This window comes from Trachemys scripta, chromosome 2 (assembly GCF_013100865.1).
Source record: "Trachemys scripta elegans isolate TJP31775 chromosome 2, CAS_Tse_1.0, whole genome shotgun sequence".
Taxonomy (NCBI): domain Eukaryota; kingdom Metazoa; phylum Chordata; order Testudines; family Emydidae; genus Trachemys; species Trachemys scripta.
In genome coordinates this window covers 8,956,027-8,978,024 of record NC_048299.1, presented here as the reverse complement: position 1 = coordinate 8,978,024, position 21,998 = coordinate 8,956,027, and the positions used below count along the sequence as shown (strand labels likewise).

At 46.2% G+C, this 21,998-nt stretch overlaps 1 protein-coding gene across 1 annotated transcript in view; it reads left to right on the top strand.

The window, feature by feature from the left end:
- LOC117871965 (ATP-binding cassette sub-family F member 2) overlaps positions 1-17,517 on the top strand; it is a 34,537-nt gene extending 17,020 nt beyond the window's left edge. The window contains exons 14-15 of the mRNA XM_034759864.1: positions 16,341-16,544; positions 16,902-17,517. Coding sequence (XP_034615755.1) covers positions 16,341-16,544; positions 16,902-17,039 — 342 coding nt within the window. The 3' untranslated portion in view covers positions 17,040-17,517. The remainder of the gene's footprint in view (positions 1-16,340; positions 16,545-16,901) is intronic.
- The last annotated feature ends 4,481 nt before the right edge of the window (positions 17,518-21,998 follow it).

Genomic DNA, 21,998 nt, shown 5'->3' with positions numbered 1-21,998 from the left:
GACAAGTGCAAAGTCCTGCACTTAGGACGGAAGAAGCCCATGCGGTGCTACAGGCTGGGGACCGACTTGCTAAGCGGCAGTTTTCCAGAAAAGGACCTGGGGAGTACAGTGGACGAGAAGCTGGATATGAATCAACAATGTGCCCTTGTCGCCAAGAAGGCTAATTGCATATTGGGCTACATTAGTAAGAGCATTGCCAGCAGATTGAGGGAAGTGATTATTCCCCTCTATTTGGCACTGGTGAGGCCACATCTGGAGTACTGTGTCCAGTTTTGGGGCCCCCCCACTACAGAAAGGATGTGGACAAATTGGAGAGAGCCCAGCAGAGGGCAACGAAAATGATTAGGGGGCTGGGGCAAATGACTTATGAGCAGAGGCTGAGGGAACTGGGGTTATTTAGTCTGCAGAAGAGAAGAGTGGGGGGGGATTTGATAGCAGCCTTCAACTCCCTGAAGCGGGGTTCCAAAGAGGATGGGGCTAGGCTGTTTTCAGTGGTGGCAGATGACAGAACAAGGAGTAATGGTCTCAAGTTTTAGTGGGGGAGGTGTAGGTTGGATATTCGGGAAAAACTATTTCACTAGGAGGGTGGTGAAGCATTGGAATGGGTTACATAGGGAGGTGGAGGAATCTCCATCCTTAGAGGTTTTTAAGGTCAGGCTTGACAAAGCCCTGGCTGGGATGATTTAGTTGGGGTTGGTCCTGCTTGGAGCAGGAGGTTGGACTAAATGACCTCCTGAGATCTCTTCCAACCCTAATCTATGATTCTATCTCATCAATGAGAAGTGTGAGGGATGAACGTATACATCTAGAAAGAGAAAATGAAGGCCACATTTATAGGATGGGAGACTGTCCTGGGAAGTAATGACTCAGAAAAAGATATGATGGTCGTGGCAGATAATCAGCTGAACATTAGCTCCCAGTGTGACTTTGTGGCCAAAAGAGCTAATGTGATCCTGGGATGCATTAACAGGGGTATCTCAAGTAGGAGGAAAGAGATGATCTTATTTCTGTATTTGGCACTGGTGAAACTTCTGCTGGAACACTGTCCCGTTCTGGTGCCCACAATTCAAGAAGTTGACAAATTGGATAGGGTTCAGAGAGAAGCCATGAGAGTGATGAAAGGATTAGAAAACATGCCTTGTAAAATAACACTATCTATTTAGTTTAACAAAGAGAAGGTTAAGTGGTGACTTGATTAGTCTATAAATATCTACATGAGGGAACAAATATTTAGTAATGGGCTCTTCTTTGTAGTAGAGAAATGTCTAATGTGATCCAGTGGCTGAGAGTTGAATCTAGACAAATTCAAACTGGAAATAAGGTGTAAATTTTTGACAGTGAGGGTAATTAACCATTAGAACAATTTATCAAGGTCGTAGTTGATTCTCCATCACTGACCATTTTTAAAACACAACGGGATGTTTTTCTAAAAGATCTGCTCTAGGCATTATTTTGGGGCAGTTCTATGGCCTGTTATACAGGAGATCGGACTAAATTATGGTCCTTTCTGGCCTTAGAATCTATGAATCTCTGGCACATTTGTCCATCTTGATCTTACAAACCTCCAGTGATGGAGATTCCACAACCTATTCCAGATTTCCTATCCCTTTATCATTAGAACATTTTTCCAAATATCTAATCTAAATCTCCCTTGCTGCAGATTAAATACATTACTTCTTGCCTTCAGTAGACATAGAGAACAACTGATCACAGTCCTCTTTATAACCGCTCTTAATAGTCTTCACATATGTTATCAGTTCCCCCCTCAGTCTTCTTTTCTCAAGACTAAACATGCCCATTTTTTTTTTTTAACCTTGTTTCATTGGTCAGGTTTTCTTAGGGTGGCCAGATGTCCCGATTTTATAGGGACAGTCCTGATATTTGGGGCTTTTTTTTATATGGGCTCTTATTACCCCCCTCCCTGTCCCGATTTTTCACAGTTGCTATCTAGTCACCCTAGGTTTTCTACACCTTATCATATTTGTTGCTCTCCTGTGGACTCTATCCATTTTATCCACATTTTTCCTTATATGTGGCACCTAGAATCAATGTTCCCTCTAATTTTTTCCATCCATGTGCAGAATAAATTTTGTTATGTGCACAGAGGTATGTAGGGATGTGCGCCACTAGTAGAAACAAAAAACCTAGATATAATATATACACCTCTACCCCGATATAACACGACCCGATATAACACAAATTCGGATATAACGTGGTAAATCAGCGCTCCAGGGGGCTGGGCTGCGTATTCCGGCGGATCAAAGCAAGTTCGATATAACACAGTTTCACCTATAACGTGGTAAGAATTTTTGGCTCCTGAGGACAGCGTTTTATCGGGGTAGAGGTGTATTTTTAAAAAGTTACAATAGGGATAATTATTTGAGCCAGGACAGGTGAGGCATTTTAGAACTCACTGCTCAAATAATTAAATTTAAGTGTAAAAGTGAAGTAAAAATTCTGAAATGCATAGACTAGTCAAAAAACTAAAATAACACACTTTGAAAGAATATAATTACAGAGAATATATGTGCAAGAAGTAGTAACAACAATAATACAAGTATGTGTTGGGAGGGGTGTGTGTGTGTGTGTGTGTGTGTGTGTGTGTGTGTGTGTATGAGAGAGAGACTGTCTGTCTGCTGGTTGTGAGATACTGTGCACTGTCTCCTTAAGGCACTCACTGAAAGCTCTCCTGCTCCCCCTGAGCCATGTCCCCTCTCCCGCGCTCTGCGGAGATGGGGTACATGGGCAGGGGTGAGGGGGAGAGACTGAGTGTTGGCTGCTGGGGAAGTCTCTGAGGGACCGTGCGCTCTCTTTAAGGCACACACTTACTGCCTGGATGGAAGGCTCATTCAGACCTCAGAGCTGCTGCAAGTCCTGAGCCCTGTCACCTCTCCCCTGCATGGTGGAGATGGGGTGCAGGGGACAGCCTGACATCAGCACCTCTCTTCTCTCCCCCCCGCCCTCCCAACCATCCACCCCGCTCTGCACAGCCAGCAGGAGGGTCCTGGGAGCAGCTGCAGGAGCAAAGTGGCCGCAAAGCAGCGGGGGGAGGAGCACCTGAACACACACTGCTGTGTGCGGCTCTGCTAATCAAGTGCATGGCACTTGACTAACTCCTGGGCGGCCGCCCGACCTCACAGCTTAGAGGGAATGCAGCCTAGAACTGGACACGGTACTCCAATTGATGCCTCACCAGTGCAGAGTAGTGTGGGACAATTACCTCCCATGTCCCACATATAACGCTCCGGTTAACATACTCCAGAATTAGCCTTTTTCACAACAGCATCACATTGTTGATCACAAATTGAGTATGAATCCACTATAATCCCCAGATCCTTTTCAGCAGTACTATCACTTAGCCAGTTATTCCCTGTGTTGTGCATTTGATTTTTTTTTTTCCTTCCTAAGTGTAGAACTTTCCACTTGTCTTTATTGATTTTCATCTTGTTGAATTCAGACCAATTTTCCATTTGTCAAGGCCCTTTTAAATTCTAATCCTGACTTCCACATTGCTGGCAACCCCTCCCAATTTAGTGTCATCTGCAGATTTTGTAAGCATACTCTCCTCTCTGCTATACAAGTCATCATTAATTAAAACATTGAATAGTATTATTGGACCCTGGACTGATACCAATATGCCCTCCCAGTTTCACATCGAACCACTGATAACGACTTTGAGTATGGTCTTTCAATCAGTTGTGCACCCACCTAATAGTAAATTTATTTATACCACATTTCCCTAGTTTTCTTATGAGACTGTCACATGGGACTGTGTCAGAAGCCTTATTAAAATCAAGATACATCACATCTGCTGCTTTCCTCCTATCCATTAGGTCAGTAACCCTGTCAAAGAAGGACATTGGGTTGATTTGGCATGATTGTTCTTGACAAATCCATGCTGGCTGTTCCTTGTCACCTTTTATCCTCTAGGTACTTACAAATTGATTGTTGAATATTTTTTTCCAATATCTTTCCAGGTATTGAAGTTAGATTTGACTGCTCTATAATTTGTTACCCTTTTTAAAGATAGGTACTATGTTTGCCCTTTTCCAGTCCTGTGGGACCTCATCCATCCTCCAAGTGTTCTTGAAGATCATTGCTAGCGGTTCTGAGATTGCTTCAGCTAGTTCCATAAGTACCCTATTTCATCAGGCCATGCCAACATGACTACATCTAACTTACCTAAATATTCTGTAACCTGTTCTTTCCTTATGTTGGCTTGTGTTCATTTCCCCCCTGTTAATACTAATTGTGTATCTGGTCACCGTTAACCTTTTTAGTGGTGAATGAAACAAAATAGGCATTAAACATATCAGCCTCCTTGACATTATCTGTTGTTAGCTCTACTTCCTTACTAAGGTAGAGGAGTTTCCTTTTCCTAATGTATTTTAAAAAAGCCCTATTGTTATTGCCTTTTATGCCCTTTCATGGATGTAACTCATTTCGTGCCTTAGCCTTTCTGATTTTGTTCTTACATTCTTATGCTATTCTTTTGTATTCCTCTTTAGCAATTTGTCCATGTTTACACTTCCTTTTGTAGAATTCCTTTTTCATTTTCCAGGTCATTAAAGAGCTCCTGATGGAGCCATATTGGCGTCTTACTAGTCTTCCTATCTTCCTTCGCATTCAGGCAATTTGGAGTTGTGCCTTTTTAATCTTGTCTCCTTGAGAGAGTGCCAGATCTCCTGAAATCCTTTCTCTTAAGTTTTCTTCCCATGAGACCTTTCCTGCCAGTTCTGAGTTTGTTTAAAATCTGCTTATTTGGAAGTCCATTGTCCTTATTCTGCTGCTGTTGCTCCCTCCTTTCCTTTGAATCACGAACTCTACCATTTTAATGATCTCTTTCGCCCAAATTGCCTTCCACCTTCAGATTTGCTGCCAATTCCACCCTGTTGGTCAGAATCAAGTCTAAAAAGGCTATTCCCGGCTACTTGCTTCACTCTCTGAAACAAAAATGTGTCCCCTGTACATTCCATGAACTTATTGGACATGATGTATTTCACCATGTTACTTTTCCAACAGATATCTGGGTACATTTCCCCCATAACTACTCGATTTTATGTCTTGAAAATTTCTGTTTTGTTCCAGAAATGTCTTATCCACTTCCCCTTCCTGATTTGGTGGTCTATAGGAGTGACATCATTGTAGGAGTCTACTATTCTCTCTCTTTCCCCCTCCCCCTCCCTCACCCCTTTTTTTACCCAGAGACTTTCAACTGGTCTGCCACTCACCTTCTGGACCTCAGAACAAGTGTGTATATTCTTGATGCAACACTTCCTCCCTTTTTGCCCTGCCTGTCCTTCCAAAACAAGCTATACCCCCTATACCACTATTTCAGTCATAAGACTTATACCACCAAGTCTCTGATGTCAATTATGTCATAATTTAGCTTGTGTACTAATACTTCCACTTCTTCCCATTCATTTCCCATACACCTTGCATTTGTGTATAGACATCTAAGATGCTGAATAGATTCCTCCACTGATTTCCCTCTTATTGCTCCTCTGACCTTACTGTAACTTTCCATGTCCTCTCACCCTACCCTTGCCATCTAGCCCCTCTGTTAAGGTTGCCTTAATTATGCTTACTGTGGGCTTTCATCACCTGCCCCCTTTGAACCTTGTTTAAAGCTCTCTTCGCTAGGTTGGTGAGTTAGTGTGTGAAGATGCTTGTCATGTTGAGTTGCTTGTCCACTATGACCCCCTAAATACTTTTCAGAGTGATTGCTTTTCAGGTATAGTGTCCTGTTTTCTATAGCATTGTAGCATCCCTTGTTCCTAGATGAAGAACTTTGTATTTGACTGTATTAAAATGCATTTTGTTTGAATGGTCCCAGCTTACAAAATACTCCAGATGGCTGTATGTAACTGCCCAGTCCTCCTCATTACTTTCACTCTGCCAATCTTTGTTATCCACAGATTATCAGCAGAGATCAGACTACTACTGATCACTGCAGAACCCCACTAGAAACATCCCTATTTGATAATTCACCATTGATGACTACTTTTTGAGATCTATTAGTTAGCCAGTTCTTAATCCATTTAATGTGTACCTTATTGATATTGTGTAATGCTAATTTTTTTGATCAGTGGCATGGTACTAATTCAAAGGCCTTACAAAAATCAAGAATACTACTTCTACCCGGTTACTTTTGTCAGACAAACCTGTAATCTCATTTAAAAAAAAAAGAAAGAAAAATGGTATTATATTCCCCATCTTCTAATTTTTTTACTGATTTGAATCCTGTCAGCTTTTCCAGTTCCCCAGCTTTTAAAGATTTATGAAAAACTAACATCAGTGGGCAAAAGATCATCTCAATCAGCTATTCTAGAACTCTATATTGATTTTAAAATATTTTAACCTTAGTAGAGACTTCTTAATATCCTCAGGTAGACTTTTTTATTTTAAGTGAATTTTATAATGTGGTATTACACCATTGTGGGTTCGACTCTGGTGGCTACAGTTTCAAGTCACCTGTTCTACTTGCTCCAGATGTCTCTAGGCACACATGAAGACCAATGATAGTGACCACACAGACATTCACAAGTACAAGGTCTAGTTTGTTTTACAACTTTTATTAAAGTTACAATTAAAAAGTTATGATTACCCTAGCATATAGTTACAAATATAGTTATACTCACACCCTTAACAATAGTGTTGGGGTCTGATAGGTGTTTCATGGATTGATCATCAGTAGAGGGATGGTTCCTGCTGGACTTTTCCTATGGGAATCTCAATTTTCCTGCTCTGGGCACCCCCTTTTTATAATGTGATTCTGCCTATTCCTACATTTTGCACATGTCCATAAAAGTGTCAACCCTCTTTTTCTTTATTGGTCTGATGTACCCTAGAAACTTAAGGAACCCTGATTTCTATAGGCTGTGTACATTCTCTTTTTATTCTCATTAGCTTTGAGACACAACCTGTATCCCGTGGTTAAGGCACATGTTGACAACAGATGTGCCTTTACAGCATTTTTATGATTTAAAATTAATCTTCTGGCTAATTTTTCACAATATCACCATTTGGTACCTCTTTTCCCATCATCTCATGGCATCGGATTATTCCTTGGTCATTTATTTGTGTCAGCATTTCTTGTCTCCCAGGCCTAAAATAGCTAAGCTAAAATCTTGCAAGCCTCAGCCTACAGGTTCTTGCGTTTCAGCTTGTCTGTCTTATATCTAATACATAATTCCCTCTGAGGGCATGTCTATACTTATCAGGGATCGACACTGCTCCAATCAATGCACCGGGGGTCAATTTAGTGCAGGGGTTCTCAAGCTGGGGGTCGGGACCCCTCAGAGTCACAAGGTTCTTACATGGGGGTCATGAGCTCTCAGCCTGCACCCCAAACCCTGCTTTGCCTCCAGTGTTTAAATATATTAAGTGTTTTTAATTTATAAGGGGGAGGGGGGTCTCACTCAGAGGCTTGCTATGTGAAAGGGGTCACCAGTACAAAAGTTTGAGAACTGCTGATTTAACTACTGAAGACCCACTAAATCAGCCGCAGATCGCTCTCCTGTCAATTCTAGTGCTCCACCGGAACAAGAAGAGTAAGTTGACAGGAGAGTGTCTCCTGTCGATGCAGCACGGTGTAGGCACCGCAGTAAGTTGGCCTAAGGTACATCAAATCCAGCTACGTTATTCACATAGCTGGAGTTGTGTAACTTAGGTCGGCATACCCCGGTATTGTAGACAGGGCCTAAATACTGATCAATCTTATACTTCTATAATCCTGCAATGAATCTATATGATATAACATATATGTATTCATATATACATCACACAATAAATCAAGAATAAACTAAAATCATTGGCTACACTTGGTATTAATGGACTAAAAAGTAGTTTATTCATGTGATGTGACTACAGCCTGCTTTTTTTCCAGATATGATACAGAACTATGTATTTAAGACTACTGCCTCTTCCTCATTAACAGTTTTACCATCTTCATCAAGTAATGGGCCTGCGCAATTGCTAGGATTTCTCTCATTCATGATATAGTTAGAAAAAGATTCCTCCTTATTGTTCTCAATTCTGCCAGCCATATACTTATTTTTCCCTTGGTCTCAAGCTTCCTTTATCAATATACCAAAGACTGTCTGCTTGGATGCTATGTACTACTATGTAGTACTACTATGTAGTACTGATGCTTGCACTTCCAGCCCACAGATTATCATCCCGTGGATGGTCACCAATTTACACATCATAGACAAGAAATCTCTTCTGTCTTTAGTGGGAATGAAAACATGGCATGTTCAACACAGGTCACCGTGACTATTCGATTGTTGGCCATAGCCACTATCTGGTGTAGCACGGTACCTCAACAGAAAGAAACGGGTCCATTAGTTGACAGGGTCCTTGTCTGAAGGCCAGTTGTAGGATCCTTCTTTCCTTCACCTCAGGGTCCATGTGGACTAGATTTTTTGTGATGAGGCATCTTTTGCACTGGAGGTTGGAAGGGAACTGAGCGGCTACACTGCACTCTTCACTCCCCCTTATTTTTGGATTATTCTTAGATCTGTCTGTGATGGACTTGGTGTCTGCTTTGTTTCCCATCCATATACTAACCCGGCCTGACCTTGCCTGGTTCTAGATCTGATATTTGGGTCACAGTACAAAGTGGTATGAACTTGTCTTGAGTTGCAGCCACTCTCTGGAATGGAGTTCTGTAGAGCTAAGATCAAGCGTAGTACCTGTTCTTATCAGTTTATTTAGATGGAATGTATGGGCCTAAACAAGGTTTGGAGTGTGGTATACAGAGTCTGTCTGCGTAATACAATGGAAAACACCATTAAGAATGTTTGTTTTTAACCTTTTTATTAAAGATACTTTTAACTGTTTTCGGTATTTCAAATGTGAAAGGTATAGTTTTCATTTTAACAGTATCCCTTATTCCCTTTCCCGTTAGCTGGAGAAAGGGTTTTTAGAATGAAAAACACCTGTGCACACACAGCTACCTGTCTCTTTATTGGTATTATAGATGATTCTCTCTTTTTGGGGAAAAGAGAATGGCTAAGTTAGTTGAAATGGGCAGTTGTTAAGGTCTAATCCCATTTCCTAGAGGGGAAAGAACAGAACAGCAAAGATAGAGCTTCTGTATCTGATGCTGATTCTCACTTTCAACCTCACTACTGGAAAAACAGGGGCACAGAATGTCGTCTTCTCAGCCCCTTCGAGACATGGCAAACTTGTACCAGTGTAGGGCTGTTTAGGACATTGCATTTAGCCACCTTTTTGGTTGCAGTGTTGGAAAAGATGCAGTCTTGCCCAGCTAAGCCACTCTTATTAGACAGAAGGCAAAAGGGGGGAGAGAGGAAAATATAGTAGTAAGGTGAAGAAGAAAAAGGACATGTTGGTGGGTGGGGGGTGGTGGTGTTTGGGATTCAGCCCATGCCAATGGGATTGGCAATGACATCAGGGTCTTTCTTCACCCAGGAAATTTCTTGGTGTCAGGATGACAAAGGTCCATTGATATTACAGTGGATCCCAGGAGTCAGAGGGCAGTCAGCAATTGTCATGGTAGCCCATCTGTCGTCCCTTAAAATTTCCTCCCAAAGTCTTTCCCTTTAAAAACTACAAAAGAGATTAATGGGTGAAATAGCCTGTCCTCTCATTATTTTGTCCACCAAGTAGGTCTGATTTCCGACATATAAATTTTGTTTCATTTCCAGTCCCACACTTCTCATGCTTACCAGGCATATTAACATAGTCGCTGAGTTATATCAGTAGCCCTTTCTGTTTGGACTAATTGAGTCATCTAGCTTTAGCAGCTTTATAGATTCCGAGGTCAGACGGGACCATTATGATTAGTTAGTTTGACCTCCTGTATAACACAGGCCAGAGAACTGCCCCAGAATAATTCCTAGAGCAGAGATGTTTAGAAAAACATCTAATCTTGATTTTAAAATGGTCAGAGATGGAGAATCCACCCCGACCTTTGGTAAGATGTTCCAGTGGTTAATTACTCAGAATTATGGATTATTACAATTATTACTCTGTTAGTGTTATGGATTATTTCCAGTCTGAATTTGTCTAGCTACAACTTCCAGCCATTGGATTGTTATACTTTTCTCTGCGAGTTTGAAGAACCCATTATTAAATATTTGCTCCCCATGTAGTCACCCCTTAACCTTCTTTTTGTTAAGCTAACACCTTGAGCTCCTTGAGTCTATCACTGTAAGGCAGGTTTTCTAAATCTTTGATTATTCTCGTGGCTCTTCTCTGAACCCTCTTAAGTTTATCAACATCCTTCTTGAATTGTGGACACCAGAACTAGACACAGAATTTCAGCAATGGTCACGCCAGTGCCAAATACAGAGGTAAAATAACCTCTCTGCTCCTGTCATGGAGTGTGGGGGACTCAGGGCCCTGTACCCCCGGCTTCCTGCAATTCACCGTGACTCTCAGCCAGCCAGTAAAACGGAAGGCTTATTGGATAACAGGAATACAGTCTACAGCAGAGCTCGTAGATACAACCAGGACCCCTCAATCAAGTCCTCTTGGGGAGCGCAGGGAGCTTAGACCCCAGCTTGGGGTTCCCTGCGTTGCACCTCCAAGCCCAAAACTGAAGATGTCCCAAAACCCTCCAGCAGCTCTCTTCCCCCCTCCCCTCTGCTCCTCCTCTCCTTTGTTCAGTCTCCCGGGCAGAAGGTGTCGGGTCCCCCACTCCCCTTCCTGGCTCAGGTTACAGCTCAGGTACCTCAATGTAACTCCCAGGCTACATTCCCAGGTCAAACCCGCCCTGCTCCCTGCTCCGTCACATCTCTCCCCCTTGGAGACTGAACTGAGCAGGGTCACTCTGACCAGTGACCTGGGGAAGTTCAGGGCCCCCTCTCCGGGACAGCGCGTCCGCTATCAGGTTGTCACGTCCCTTCACATGGACCACGTCCATGTCATAATCCTGCAGGAGCCGGCTCCACCTCAGGAGCTTGGCGTTGGCTCCTTTCATCTGGTGCAGCCAGGTCAGGGGAGAGTGGTCGGTGTGCACGGTGAAGTGTCGCCCAAAGAGATATGGCTCTAGTTTCTTGAGGGCCACACCATGGCCAGGCATTCCTCGATGGCCACGTAGTTCTGCTCCTGGGGTAGCAACTTCTTGCTCAGGTACACGATGGGGTGTCTCTCCCCCTTTTCATCCTCCTGCATTAACACCGCCCCCGGTCCCCCTGTCTGAGGCATCGGTGAACACCAAAAAGGGCTTGTCAAAGTCTGGGTTTGCCAGAACTGGGCCACTGACCAGAGCCTCCTTCAGCGCCTGGAGCGCTTTCTGGCACTCCTCGGTCCAGACCACCTTGTCTAGCTTCCCCTTCTTGCACAGCTCAGTGATGGGGGCGGCTATGGCGCTGAAGTGGGGCACGAACCTTCGATAGTATCCCGCCATCCCAATAAAGGCTTGGACCTGTTTTTTGGTTTGGGGGGGCAGGCTAGTCTCTGATCACCTCCACTTTGGCTGGTTCTGGCTTTAGGCAGTCGCTCCCCACCCGGTGACCTAGGTAGGATACTTCAGCCATCCCCACCTTGCACTTCTCAGCTTTTACGGTCAGCCCAGCCTCCTGGAGTCGGTCCAGCACTTGTCTAACCTGGGACACATGGTCCTCCCAGGTCTGGCTAAAGATGCATATGTCGTCAATATACGCCACGGCAAAACTCTCCATCTACCTCAGTAGCTGATCCACCAGGTGCTGGAAGGTGGCCGGCGCTCCCTTGAGGCCGAAAGGCAGGGTCAGGAACTCATAGAGCCCCAGAGGGGTGATAAAGGCCAATTTCAGCCTGGCATCTGCATCCAGCGGCACTTGCCAATAGCCCTTTGTAAGATCTATGGTGGTAAGGTACCGAGTGCCTCCCAGCTTGTCTAGGAGCTCGTCAGGCCTGGGCATGGGGTAGGCATCGGCTACAGTGATGGCATTGAGCTTCCGATAGTCCACACAGAACTGGATCGACCAGTCCTTTTTGGGGACCAGCACCACCGGCGAGGCCCAAGGACTAGAGGAGGCTGGATCACCCCCAATGCCAGCATGTCATTGACCTCTCTTTCCAGGTCCTGAGCGGTTTTCCCTGTGACTCGGAAGGGGGAGCATTTTATAGGCCGGTGTGATCCTGTCTGCACCCGGTGGACAGTCAGATTAGTGCGTCCAGGCTGGTTGGAAAACAGCCGTCGGTACAGATGCAGCACCCCTCTGATCTCAGCTTGCTGGGTAGGGGTTAGCTGATCAGAGAGGGGAATTGTTTCCAGGGGGGAACCAGCTCTTGTCCCAGGGAATAGATCTACTAAAGGGTCATCTCCCTGCTCCTCCCAGTGCCCGCACACGGCCAACACCACATCCCCCCTGTCATAATATGGCTTCATCATATTCACATGGTACACCCAGCGGTGGTGCGCCTGGTTCGACAGCTCCACCACATAGTTTACTTCATTTAGTTGCTTGACAACCTTGAAGGGCCCTTCCCATGCGGCCTGGAGTCTGTTCTTTCTCACGGGGATGAGGACCATCACCTGATCCCCGGTGGCGAAGGCGCGGGCCAGCGCCATGCAGTCATACCAGACCTTCTGCTTCCTCTGGGCTCGGGCCAGATTCTCCCTGGCCAGGCCCATGAGCTCGGCAAGTCGTTCCCGGAAGGTCAGAACATACTCCACCACCGACTCTCCATCGGGAGTGGCCTTCCCCTCCCATTCATCTCTCATCAGGTCCAGGGGCCCCCTTACCCGCCTTCCATATAACAGTTCGAAAGGCGAAAACCCGGTCGACTCCTGGGGTACCTCCTTGTACGCGAACAGCAGGTGAGGTAAGTACTTGTCCCAGTCCTGCGAGTGCTGGTTCATAAATGTTTTTAGCATCATCTTTAGTGTCCCGTTGAACCTCTTCACCAGCCCGTAGGATTGGGGGTGATACGCTGAGGCCCAGTTGTGCCGGAACCCCGCATTTCTCCCACAAGCACCGGAGTAGGGCCGACATGAAGTTGGACCCTTGGTCCATTAAGACTTCCCACTCGGCTGAAAATGGTCAGCAACGCATCTGCCACGGTGACCGCTTCGATGGACGATAAGGGCACTGCCTCAGGGTAGCGGGTGGCGAAATCTACCACCACCAGAATGTATTTCTTCCCTGACCGGGTTGTCTTGCTGAGAGGTCCCACTATGTCCATAGCCACCTTCTGGAAAGGCTCCTCTATGATGGGTAAAGGCCTCAACGCTGCTTTCCCCTTGTCCCGGGCCTTCCCCACCCTCTAACAGGGGTCACAGGATCGGCAGTATTGTCGGACGCTGGTAAACACCCCAGGCCAGGAAAAGGTCTGTAGCAGTCTCTGCCTGGTGCGCCGGATTCCCTGGTGCCCTGCGAGAGGGATGTCATGGGCCTGGTACAATAGCTTGTGGCGAAACTTCTGGGGAACCACCAGCTGCCTCCTGATCCCCCACGACTCCACTTCCCCTGGGGGAGCCCATTCTCGGTACAGGAACCCCTTCTCCCACAGGAACCTCTCCTGGCAGCCTCTCCCCATGGTCTGTACTGCCCTGAGGTCCGCCAGGTCCCTTATCTTCTGCAAGGAGGGATCCCTCTGCAACTCGGCCAGGAACTCAGCAGCTGGGACAGGGCTGGGCACCTGCTCTCTCTCACGGGCTGGGTCTGAGGCCGTAGCCCCCCTGAGCTGTGTCCCTGGGTGGTCTGTCCCCACCTGGTTAGGGTCCTGCGCCTCGGGCAAGGTACCCTCCCCAAGGTCAGGGTGCAGTGCCCCTCGCCGGCTCTGACTACGGGTCACGACCAGGGCATTTGGAGGGTCGCTTGGCCAGTCCTCCAGGTCATGCTGACATTGGTTCTCCTTCTCTTCCTGCTCCTGCTTCAGTTCTTGCTGCCTTAACTCGAGCTCTTTCAGTCTCAGCTCCCTGTCACATTCCAGTCGCATCCGCTCCCAGGACGGGGAGCTCCGCCGGGACGATCCCCTGCTGGCTGCCGGGGTCAGGGTGCCCTCGGTATTCGCTGGGCTTCCCCCAACCGCTCCCCTAGGTATAGGTAGGCAGGGTCTCGGGATGTCCTCGGCAACAGTCTGACCCCTACCAGCCATGTCAGGCCCCGGGGCCCACGCTGCATCCGCCGGACAGCTTCTCTCAGGGACAGGGCTCGGTTCATCCAAGCGATCCCTCTCCTCCAGCTGGGCAATGAGCTGTTCTTTGGTGGACCTCCCAATGCGCAGCCCCCTCTGCCTGCACAGCTCCACCAGGTCGCTCCTGAGGCGTTTAGCATCCATCCTCCTGCTGGCCACTCGCCGGCCCGTGCTCTCCGCTTTCCACCGTTCCAGGGGGACCCCTAGTGTGCCAGCCCCTCTTCAGGTCACCACCTCTCTGCCAGGGTTGAGCTGCAGACTCCTCCGCCCTGGGACCGCTCGCTGCGATCCCCCAGGGGACCCTGTTACTGCAAAAGTCCTCACTGGTCTCACACTCCCAGGGGTTAATCGCCCCCTGAAACTGTCTCTCTCTGATTCTTCAGCCCACCTGGTCCCCGTCGATTTCCCCCTTCGTTTCGCTGCTCCCCAGTCACTTACTGCAGGAAGCACCGTCCACGGGGTGCAGTAGATCCCACCTCTGCCACCAGTTGTCGTGGAGTGTGGGGGACTCAGGGCCCTGTACCCCTGGCTTCCTGCGATTTACCGTGACTCTCAGCCAGCCAGTAAAACGGAAGGTTTATTGGATAACAGGAACACAGTCTACAGCAGAGCTCGTAGATACAACCAGGACTCCTCAATCAAGTCCTCTTGGGAGCGCAGGGAGATTAGACCCCAGCTTGGGGTTCCCTGCGTTGCACCTCCCAGCTCAAAACTGAAGATGTCCCAAAACCCTCCAGCAGCTCTCTCCCCCCTCCCCTCTGCTCCTCCTCTCCTTTGTTCAGTCTCCGGGGCAGAAGGTGTCGCGTCCCCCACCCCCCTCCTGGCTCAGGTTACATCTCAGGTAGCTCAATGCAACTCCCAGGCTCCATTCCCAGGTCAAACCCGCCCTGCTCCCTGCTCCGTCACAGCTCCTATTCCAGATTTCCCTGTTTATGCATCCCAGGATCGTATTAGCCATTTTGGCCACAACATTGACTGGGTGCTCACATTCTGCCGATTATCCACCATCTCTTCCTCCCCTCCCCCCCCCGCCCCAAGCCTTTTTCAGTCACTGCTTCCCAGGATAGAGAGTCCCCTATCCTGTAAGTATGACCTAGATACTTTGTTCCTAAATGTATAGATGTACATTTAGCTGTAGTAAAATGTGTATTATTTAGTTATGCCCGGTTTACCAAGCAATCCAATCCAGTTGATCTGAATCAGTGACCTGTCATCTTCATTATCACTCCCCCAATTTTTGTGTCTTCTGCAAACTTTATCCGTGATGACTTTTGTCTTTTAGGTCATTGATTAAAATGTTAAATAGCATAGGGTAAGGAACAATTTCCTGTGGAATCCTACTGGACACACAACTGCTTGATGATGATTCCTTTTTCAGTTGCGTTTTTGAGAGCTTATCAGTTAGTCAGTTTTTATTAATTTAATGTGTGCCATGTTAATTTTATTCTAGTTTTCAAACAAATATCATGTTACCAAGTCAAACACGTGCTTAATACAGAAAAGGCAAAAATTTCAATATTATTGATGATTCTACCATGTCCACATAATAGTGGACCAGTCCCATTGTCAGGAAACTTTTGTTCCTAATATATTTTAAACAAAACTCCTTCTTATGTTCCTTAACTCTGCTGGCCATAGATTTCTTCTGGAGTCCCTTTGCTTCTCTTATCAATTTTCTACAATTCCACATTTCTGACTTCATATTGATTTATATCAGTTTCCCCTTTCTTCCGTTTTTTTATAGCTGCCTTCATTTTCCCTCTAAACCACAGTTGGGTTTTAACCAGCTTGGCCACCTTTCTCGATTTGTGGCTTTTTGGGCATCTAGAAAGGTGTTTCTTAAATGATTCCCAATTATTGTTCAAACTTTTCTGATTAAATACTTCCAGCTGATTTGGCTCTTAATTATTTCTAGCTTTGTGGAATTAACTTTCCCTGCTAGTTGCTCTAGTAGAAACATCCAGTCACTCTAAACTGAGGGCAGAATTTAGGGCTGTGGGTAGAATGTGACTAACACCCCTATAATGACATAAATTAATTCTGTACCTGATGGGACTTCAAGCATGAGCAGCATCTTTGACTGCCCCCTATTTCTGCTTCAGAAATCTGCAGGACCCTTGGTGCAGTGGTGGGGGAAGGGTTAGTCAAGGCAGGAGCCAACTGCAGCTGCCCTGCAGTGGTGCAGAGGTGCTGCCCCTGGAGTCTGTGCCTCTGCAGAGCTGTAAGCAGTGTCTGTTTGACAGGTGAGCCCCATCCGGAACCTCTCTGATGGGCAGAAGTGCCGTGTGTGTTTTGCGTGGCTGGCCTGGCAGAATCCCCACATGCTCTTCCTGGACGAACCCACCAACCACTTGGATATAGAAACAATAGATGCTCTGGCAGATGCCATCAACGAGTTTGAGGGAGGAATGATGCTGGTCAGCCATGACTTCAGGCTCATCCAACAGGTAAGGGCGGGCAGGGGGGGGGGGTGTTCATCAAGTGCTTTTCTCAGCCAGTAAATTGGGAGTGGGGGTCTGTCTCTGTCAGACCCACCCTAGCTCAGCCAGATGTGATGGGCTGGATGCATGAATTCCTGGGTGAGATTCTGTGGCCTGTTATGCTGATCACCTAATTTGGCGTAATGGCTATGAGTGTGCTTAGCTGAGTTAGTGAGCTGCTGGCAGCTGCAAACTCTTGCCCGCTTTGGCTGGACAAAAGGGGAAAAGGGAGCTTGAACCCCCATGTGGGATCGGGAGGGAATCCCCCACCTTGTGCCCCTCTGAGGCAGAGCTGCTCTAAGGACCACCCTCCTATGTTTTCAGGTTGCCCAAGAGATCTGGGTCTGCGAGAAGCAGACAATCACGAAGTGGCAGGGTGACATCCTCGCTTACAAGGAACATCTCAAGTCAAAACTAGTGGATGAGGAGCCCCAGCTCACCAAAAAGACCCACAACGTGTGAGTGCGGGAGGGGTCGGTCAGGTGCTCTCCCTGGAGACTGACACAGTGGCCAGCCTGACCCACCCTCCTGCTGACTGGAATCGGACTCTGCTGCTATCTCTGTGGTTCTGTTTAGCATTGCTTCAACATTGCTTCTCCTCGACCCTCCCTGTATCTCTACATCTGGACAACCCCTTCCCTTCTATTCCGACTGCATTCATGCAACTGTATCCACAGCTGGATGGTGTCTCATCCTACACCAGACCTTCCACTCCAATAGGCTGGAGTCATGGTGATGGCAGTAGGGAATCTGACTTGCAGTGATACAGAAGTGGAGATCCTAGCCCATCTTCTCACCCTTCACCCACAACTTTCTGCTTCAGTTTAGAAACTTCACTTCAAATTCCTCAGGCCTTGGTTTGTTTTTTAATGATTATTTAACAGTGTAATTACCAGATCTGCCTGAGAATCCATCAGTCAATAAAGAGGGAAGAACAGTCTCCCGCTTTCCTTCCTCCTCCTGTGAGGTGCACTGGGCGTGAGAGCACGGAACCAGCTCTCAGCTAGCACTGAGCTGCTTGGGTTTTAGTGCATGACACAGGGCCCTATCAGCACCCTGGGCTGGACCTGGGGGAAATGTCTTTCCTACTGACACCAAATGCCCCCTGTTAGTACAGGATAGTCTTCCAGTACAAATAAGTACAACTGGGGGATGAGGCAACTATGAGTAACTGAGCTACCGAGGCACTGAGGTGAGTTGATACAATAGTAACATTCATTTCAGACGTGCAATAAATAAGAAATGTTAAATTAAAAACAATCTAAAATTCTGTACTTTTCCAGGGCACTTACATGCCTTTATCTTCTTACTGACTTAGCTGAATATGACATAATGCAGCTCCTTTAGCAATCAAGATTATGTATCTTGGGCTGGGCAGTTCTCCCTTACTCCTTGGGCTGAAAGGAAGCCAAAATCCAGTCTTCAGTGTTCTCGTTTTCTGGGAGGTTTTTAGAAGGGAATTAGTGCTTGTATCTCCTCAGCCCATGTATGGAGGCTCTGCCAATTTCCAGAATAGGCTAATAATCCATTTGCATGTACTTTACACTGAGTGAAAGAAACTTGTCAAAAGTGAAGAAGTTAAAATCTTTACTCCTGCAAAGGCTACTTCCACAGTAAACAGCTCAGAAGACAAATAACCTGCAAACCAAACATCAAGAAGTTGTAATCTTGTTTTTGATAGAGGTAGCTGTCTTGGTATTTGACGTATCAGAATGTCATATGGGACTAAAAATGAGCACTGCACAAAATCACTTTGCCACGCTCTAAATCAGGGGTAGGCAACCTATGGCACGTGTGCCGAAGGCGGCAAGCGAGCTGATTTTCAGTGTCACTCACACTGCCCGAGTCCTGGCCACCGGTTTGGGGGGGGGGGGGGGGGAGCAGGGGCGCTCTGCATTTTAATTTAATTTTAAATGAAGCTTCTTAAACATTTAAAAACCCTTATTTACTTTACATACAACAATAGTTTAGTTCTATATTATAGACATATAAAAAGAGCCCTTCTAAAAACGTTAAAATGTATTACTGACACGCAAAACCTTAAATTAGAGTGAATAAATGAAGAGTCGGCACACCACTTCTGAAAGGCTGCCGACCCCTGCTCTAAATAAACTAAACTGGATAAGAGATTTCCAACTAGTAAATAGGGAATCATCTAGTGCGGTCCTGCATTGAGCTGTTCTCAACCAATGCGCTTCAATATCTTTACGAATGATCTAGAAGAAAATATAAAATCACTGTTTGCAAAATTTGCAGATGACAAAGATTTGTGGGGTGGTAAATAATAATGGGGGACAGGTCAGTTGTACAACATTATTTGAAATACACAGAAAGCTGAGTTTATCTGAACAGTGTTTCTATACAGCCAAATGTGAGGTCATACCTTAGCCACAAAGAATGTAGGTCACATTTAATGGAATAGGGAGCTGTATTCTGGAAAGAAGTGACTCTGGAAAGGAGTTAAGAGGTTATGGTGGAAACATGAGCTCCTAGGGTGTAGCTCTAGCTGTCAACACTTCAAAAACAATGATTGTGAATTGGAAAGTTTTCAGAGAAGCAGTACAAGAATTATTTGAGGTCTGGAAAACTTTTCTTAGTGTGAGAGACTTCAAAAGCTCCAGCTACTGAATTTGTGCAAAAGAAACTTAAGAGGTGACTTGATCATGGTCTACTAGTACCTATATGGGGAAAGAGATTTCTGATGATAGATGCCTTTTGGATCTAGCAAAGGCAGAATGAGATTGAAGGGCTGGGAGCTGAAGCAAGACAATTTTTTACCAGGAAGGATAACTAATCATTAGAAGAACTTCTCTACGGGCTGTGGTGGATTCTCAGTTACATGGAGTCTCTCTAACAGACTTGCTGTAGCTCAAACAGATGTTCTGGGCGGGATGCAGGAATCCTTGGCTGAGATTCTCTTCCCTGGACTAGGCCGGAGGCCAGCCTGGCTGGTCAGCATGGTCTCTTGTGCCCTTACTCTAGGAATTAAACTGGTCTGACTACATGACAGGTTTAAGGATTTATCATGCTGAACACCCATCTTCAGAAGGCCAGCAGTGGGGCCTGGGAAGTTTGGGGTGCAGTTGAAGTGGGTGGGGGGAAGAGATTGCTTTTAACAAAAACAATGTACAAATCTGACCAGATTATTCAGAATAACATCCTGTGTCCCAGATGTAGTGTGATTGGCTATGTTAAAGGGGTGAGCAACCACTCACAGCTCACTTGTTACTAAATGTCGTATCTCAGCTGAAGCTCAAGCAGTGTGTGTGAGTTGTGCCTGTCCAGGGCTAGGGACCAACACAACCTGGCAGCAAAGGGCTGATTTGGACAGTTGCACAATAACCACAAACTATCATGCACACAAGGTGCTCTCATGGCTCCAGAGAGCCTCCTTGTGGCAGGCATTCCATGCTCACTGGCCAAGAGCAAAGGGGCAGTAATGTCAAGCACACACGTCATACTCCTCTGGTCACTGCACAGCAGCTCCAGATATGCCCATTGTAGCTAAACTAGAGTTCAGTAAATTAAGGGGAATAGATTATAAAGCCCGAAGGCACCGCTATGATCATCCAGTCTGGCCACCTGCATCATCCAGGCCTTAGGAAGGGACCTAAAGCTCTGCTAGTCTAGTCCCCTGGACCAAGCATACTTAGGCTGACAATCCCTGGCTTCCCTGCATTAATTCCTGTTTGAACTAGAGCATATCTTCTTGAAAAGCATCCACGTGATGGAGAATCCAACACAACCCTTGACAAGTTCCAATGTTCTTAAAAATATGCACCTTAGTGCTAGTATGAATTTGTCTAGCTTCTAGCCATTGGATCTTGTTATGCCTTTATTTGCTCAATGGAAGAACCCTTTGTCAATTTCTGTCCTCCATGTAGGTACTTATAGACTTTGATCAAGTCACCCGTTAAATTGTTCTGGGTTAAACTAAATAGTTTGAGCTCCTTGGGTGAAATCCACAAAGGTACTCGGGCATTGCAATGCTGAGCATCCCAGGGCCTAGGAAATCACAGGAACAACACTGCAATCCCCAAAGCCTGAGTTAGGTGCGTAGGCTCCCTATATGATGAATAGGGAGAGATGTTAGCCTAAAAATGCAATCCCCAAAAGCCAGCATGGGAGGGAGGGAGATGCCAATGAGAAGGGTGTGGATTAAGTCCATCCCTTCTCAGGCACCCATGTCCAGGCTGTAAGGAGTCGCCTGTCTCTGCTTAGTGATCCATGAATCCTGCCCCTAGAGGCAGGAGGCTTAGTATCCTGAGTATTTCTACACAAAACAGCCCGAAGAGGAGGTGGTGCGCATATAACTTAATCCAGGGGCTAGAGCACTCAGATGGGATGTGGGAAAGCCAGGTTCAATTCCCCCCTCTCTGCCAGAGTTGGAGAAAGGATTTGAACAGGGTCTCTCTCAAAAGAGTGCTTGGATGGGGAAGCTATGGGATATTCTGATGCGGGCACCATCAGTCACTCTCTTTGAAGCTGTTCCACTGCAGATTAAATCATTAAATAGTGACTGGTGCAGGGGGACTGTACTTGGAGTCTCCCACCTCCCACGGGGTGGAGCGTGCCCTAACCACTGGACTGCAGAGTCATTCTCTCACTCTCTGGCTTTATAACTATTAAGTATTATTCCACAGTATAATAGAACTACCACCACCTCTTCCTCTTCCTGGATTTTGATTGGAACCTGATCCAGTAGGCAGCCTCTGAGCATGCCTACCGGATTAGGCCCTGCATGTGACTTTAGGCAGCCAAAGGGTTATCTTGCCTGGCTTGTGAATCGCTCTGGGCCTTAGGTGGGAGACAGGTATCTGGACACCCAGAGGGGAGGCAGCAGCACCTCACGTGCCCAGAAATACAAACATAGGTGGCGAAGAAACTTTTACCCTGAAAACTTAGGTGCTGAGTGAGTTTAGGTGCCTAACTATTTCTGTGGCCTTTGAGTCTATTACTATAAGGCAGGTTTTCCAGTCTTTTAATCATTGTCAAGGCTCTTCTCTGAACCTGATGCAATTTATCACTATCCTTCTTGTATTAGCAGGAGCGTTGCAAGCAAGACACAAGAAGTAATTCTTCCGCTCTACTCCGTGCTGATTAGGCCTCAACTGAAATATTGTGTCCAGTTCTGGGTGCCACTAGAAAACATGACCTTTGTGGGCAGATTAAAAAAATCGTGTTTATTTAGTTTGGAAAAGAGAAGACTGAGAGGGGACATGATAGTTTTCAAGTACATAAAAGGTTGTTACAAGGAGGAGGGAGAAAAATGGTTGTTCTTAACCTCTGAGTGTAGGACAAGAAGCAATGGGCTTAAATTGCAGCAAGGGTGGTTTAGGTTGGACATTAGGAAAAACTTCCTGTCATGGTTTTTAATTGGAGAAATGGTCTGAGTTAAACAGGATGAAGTTTAACAAAGAC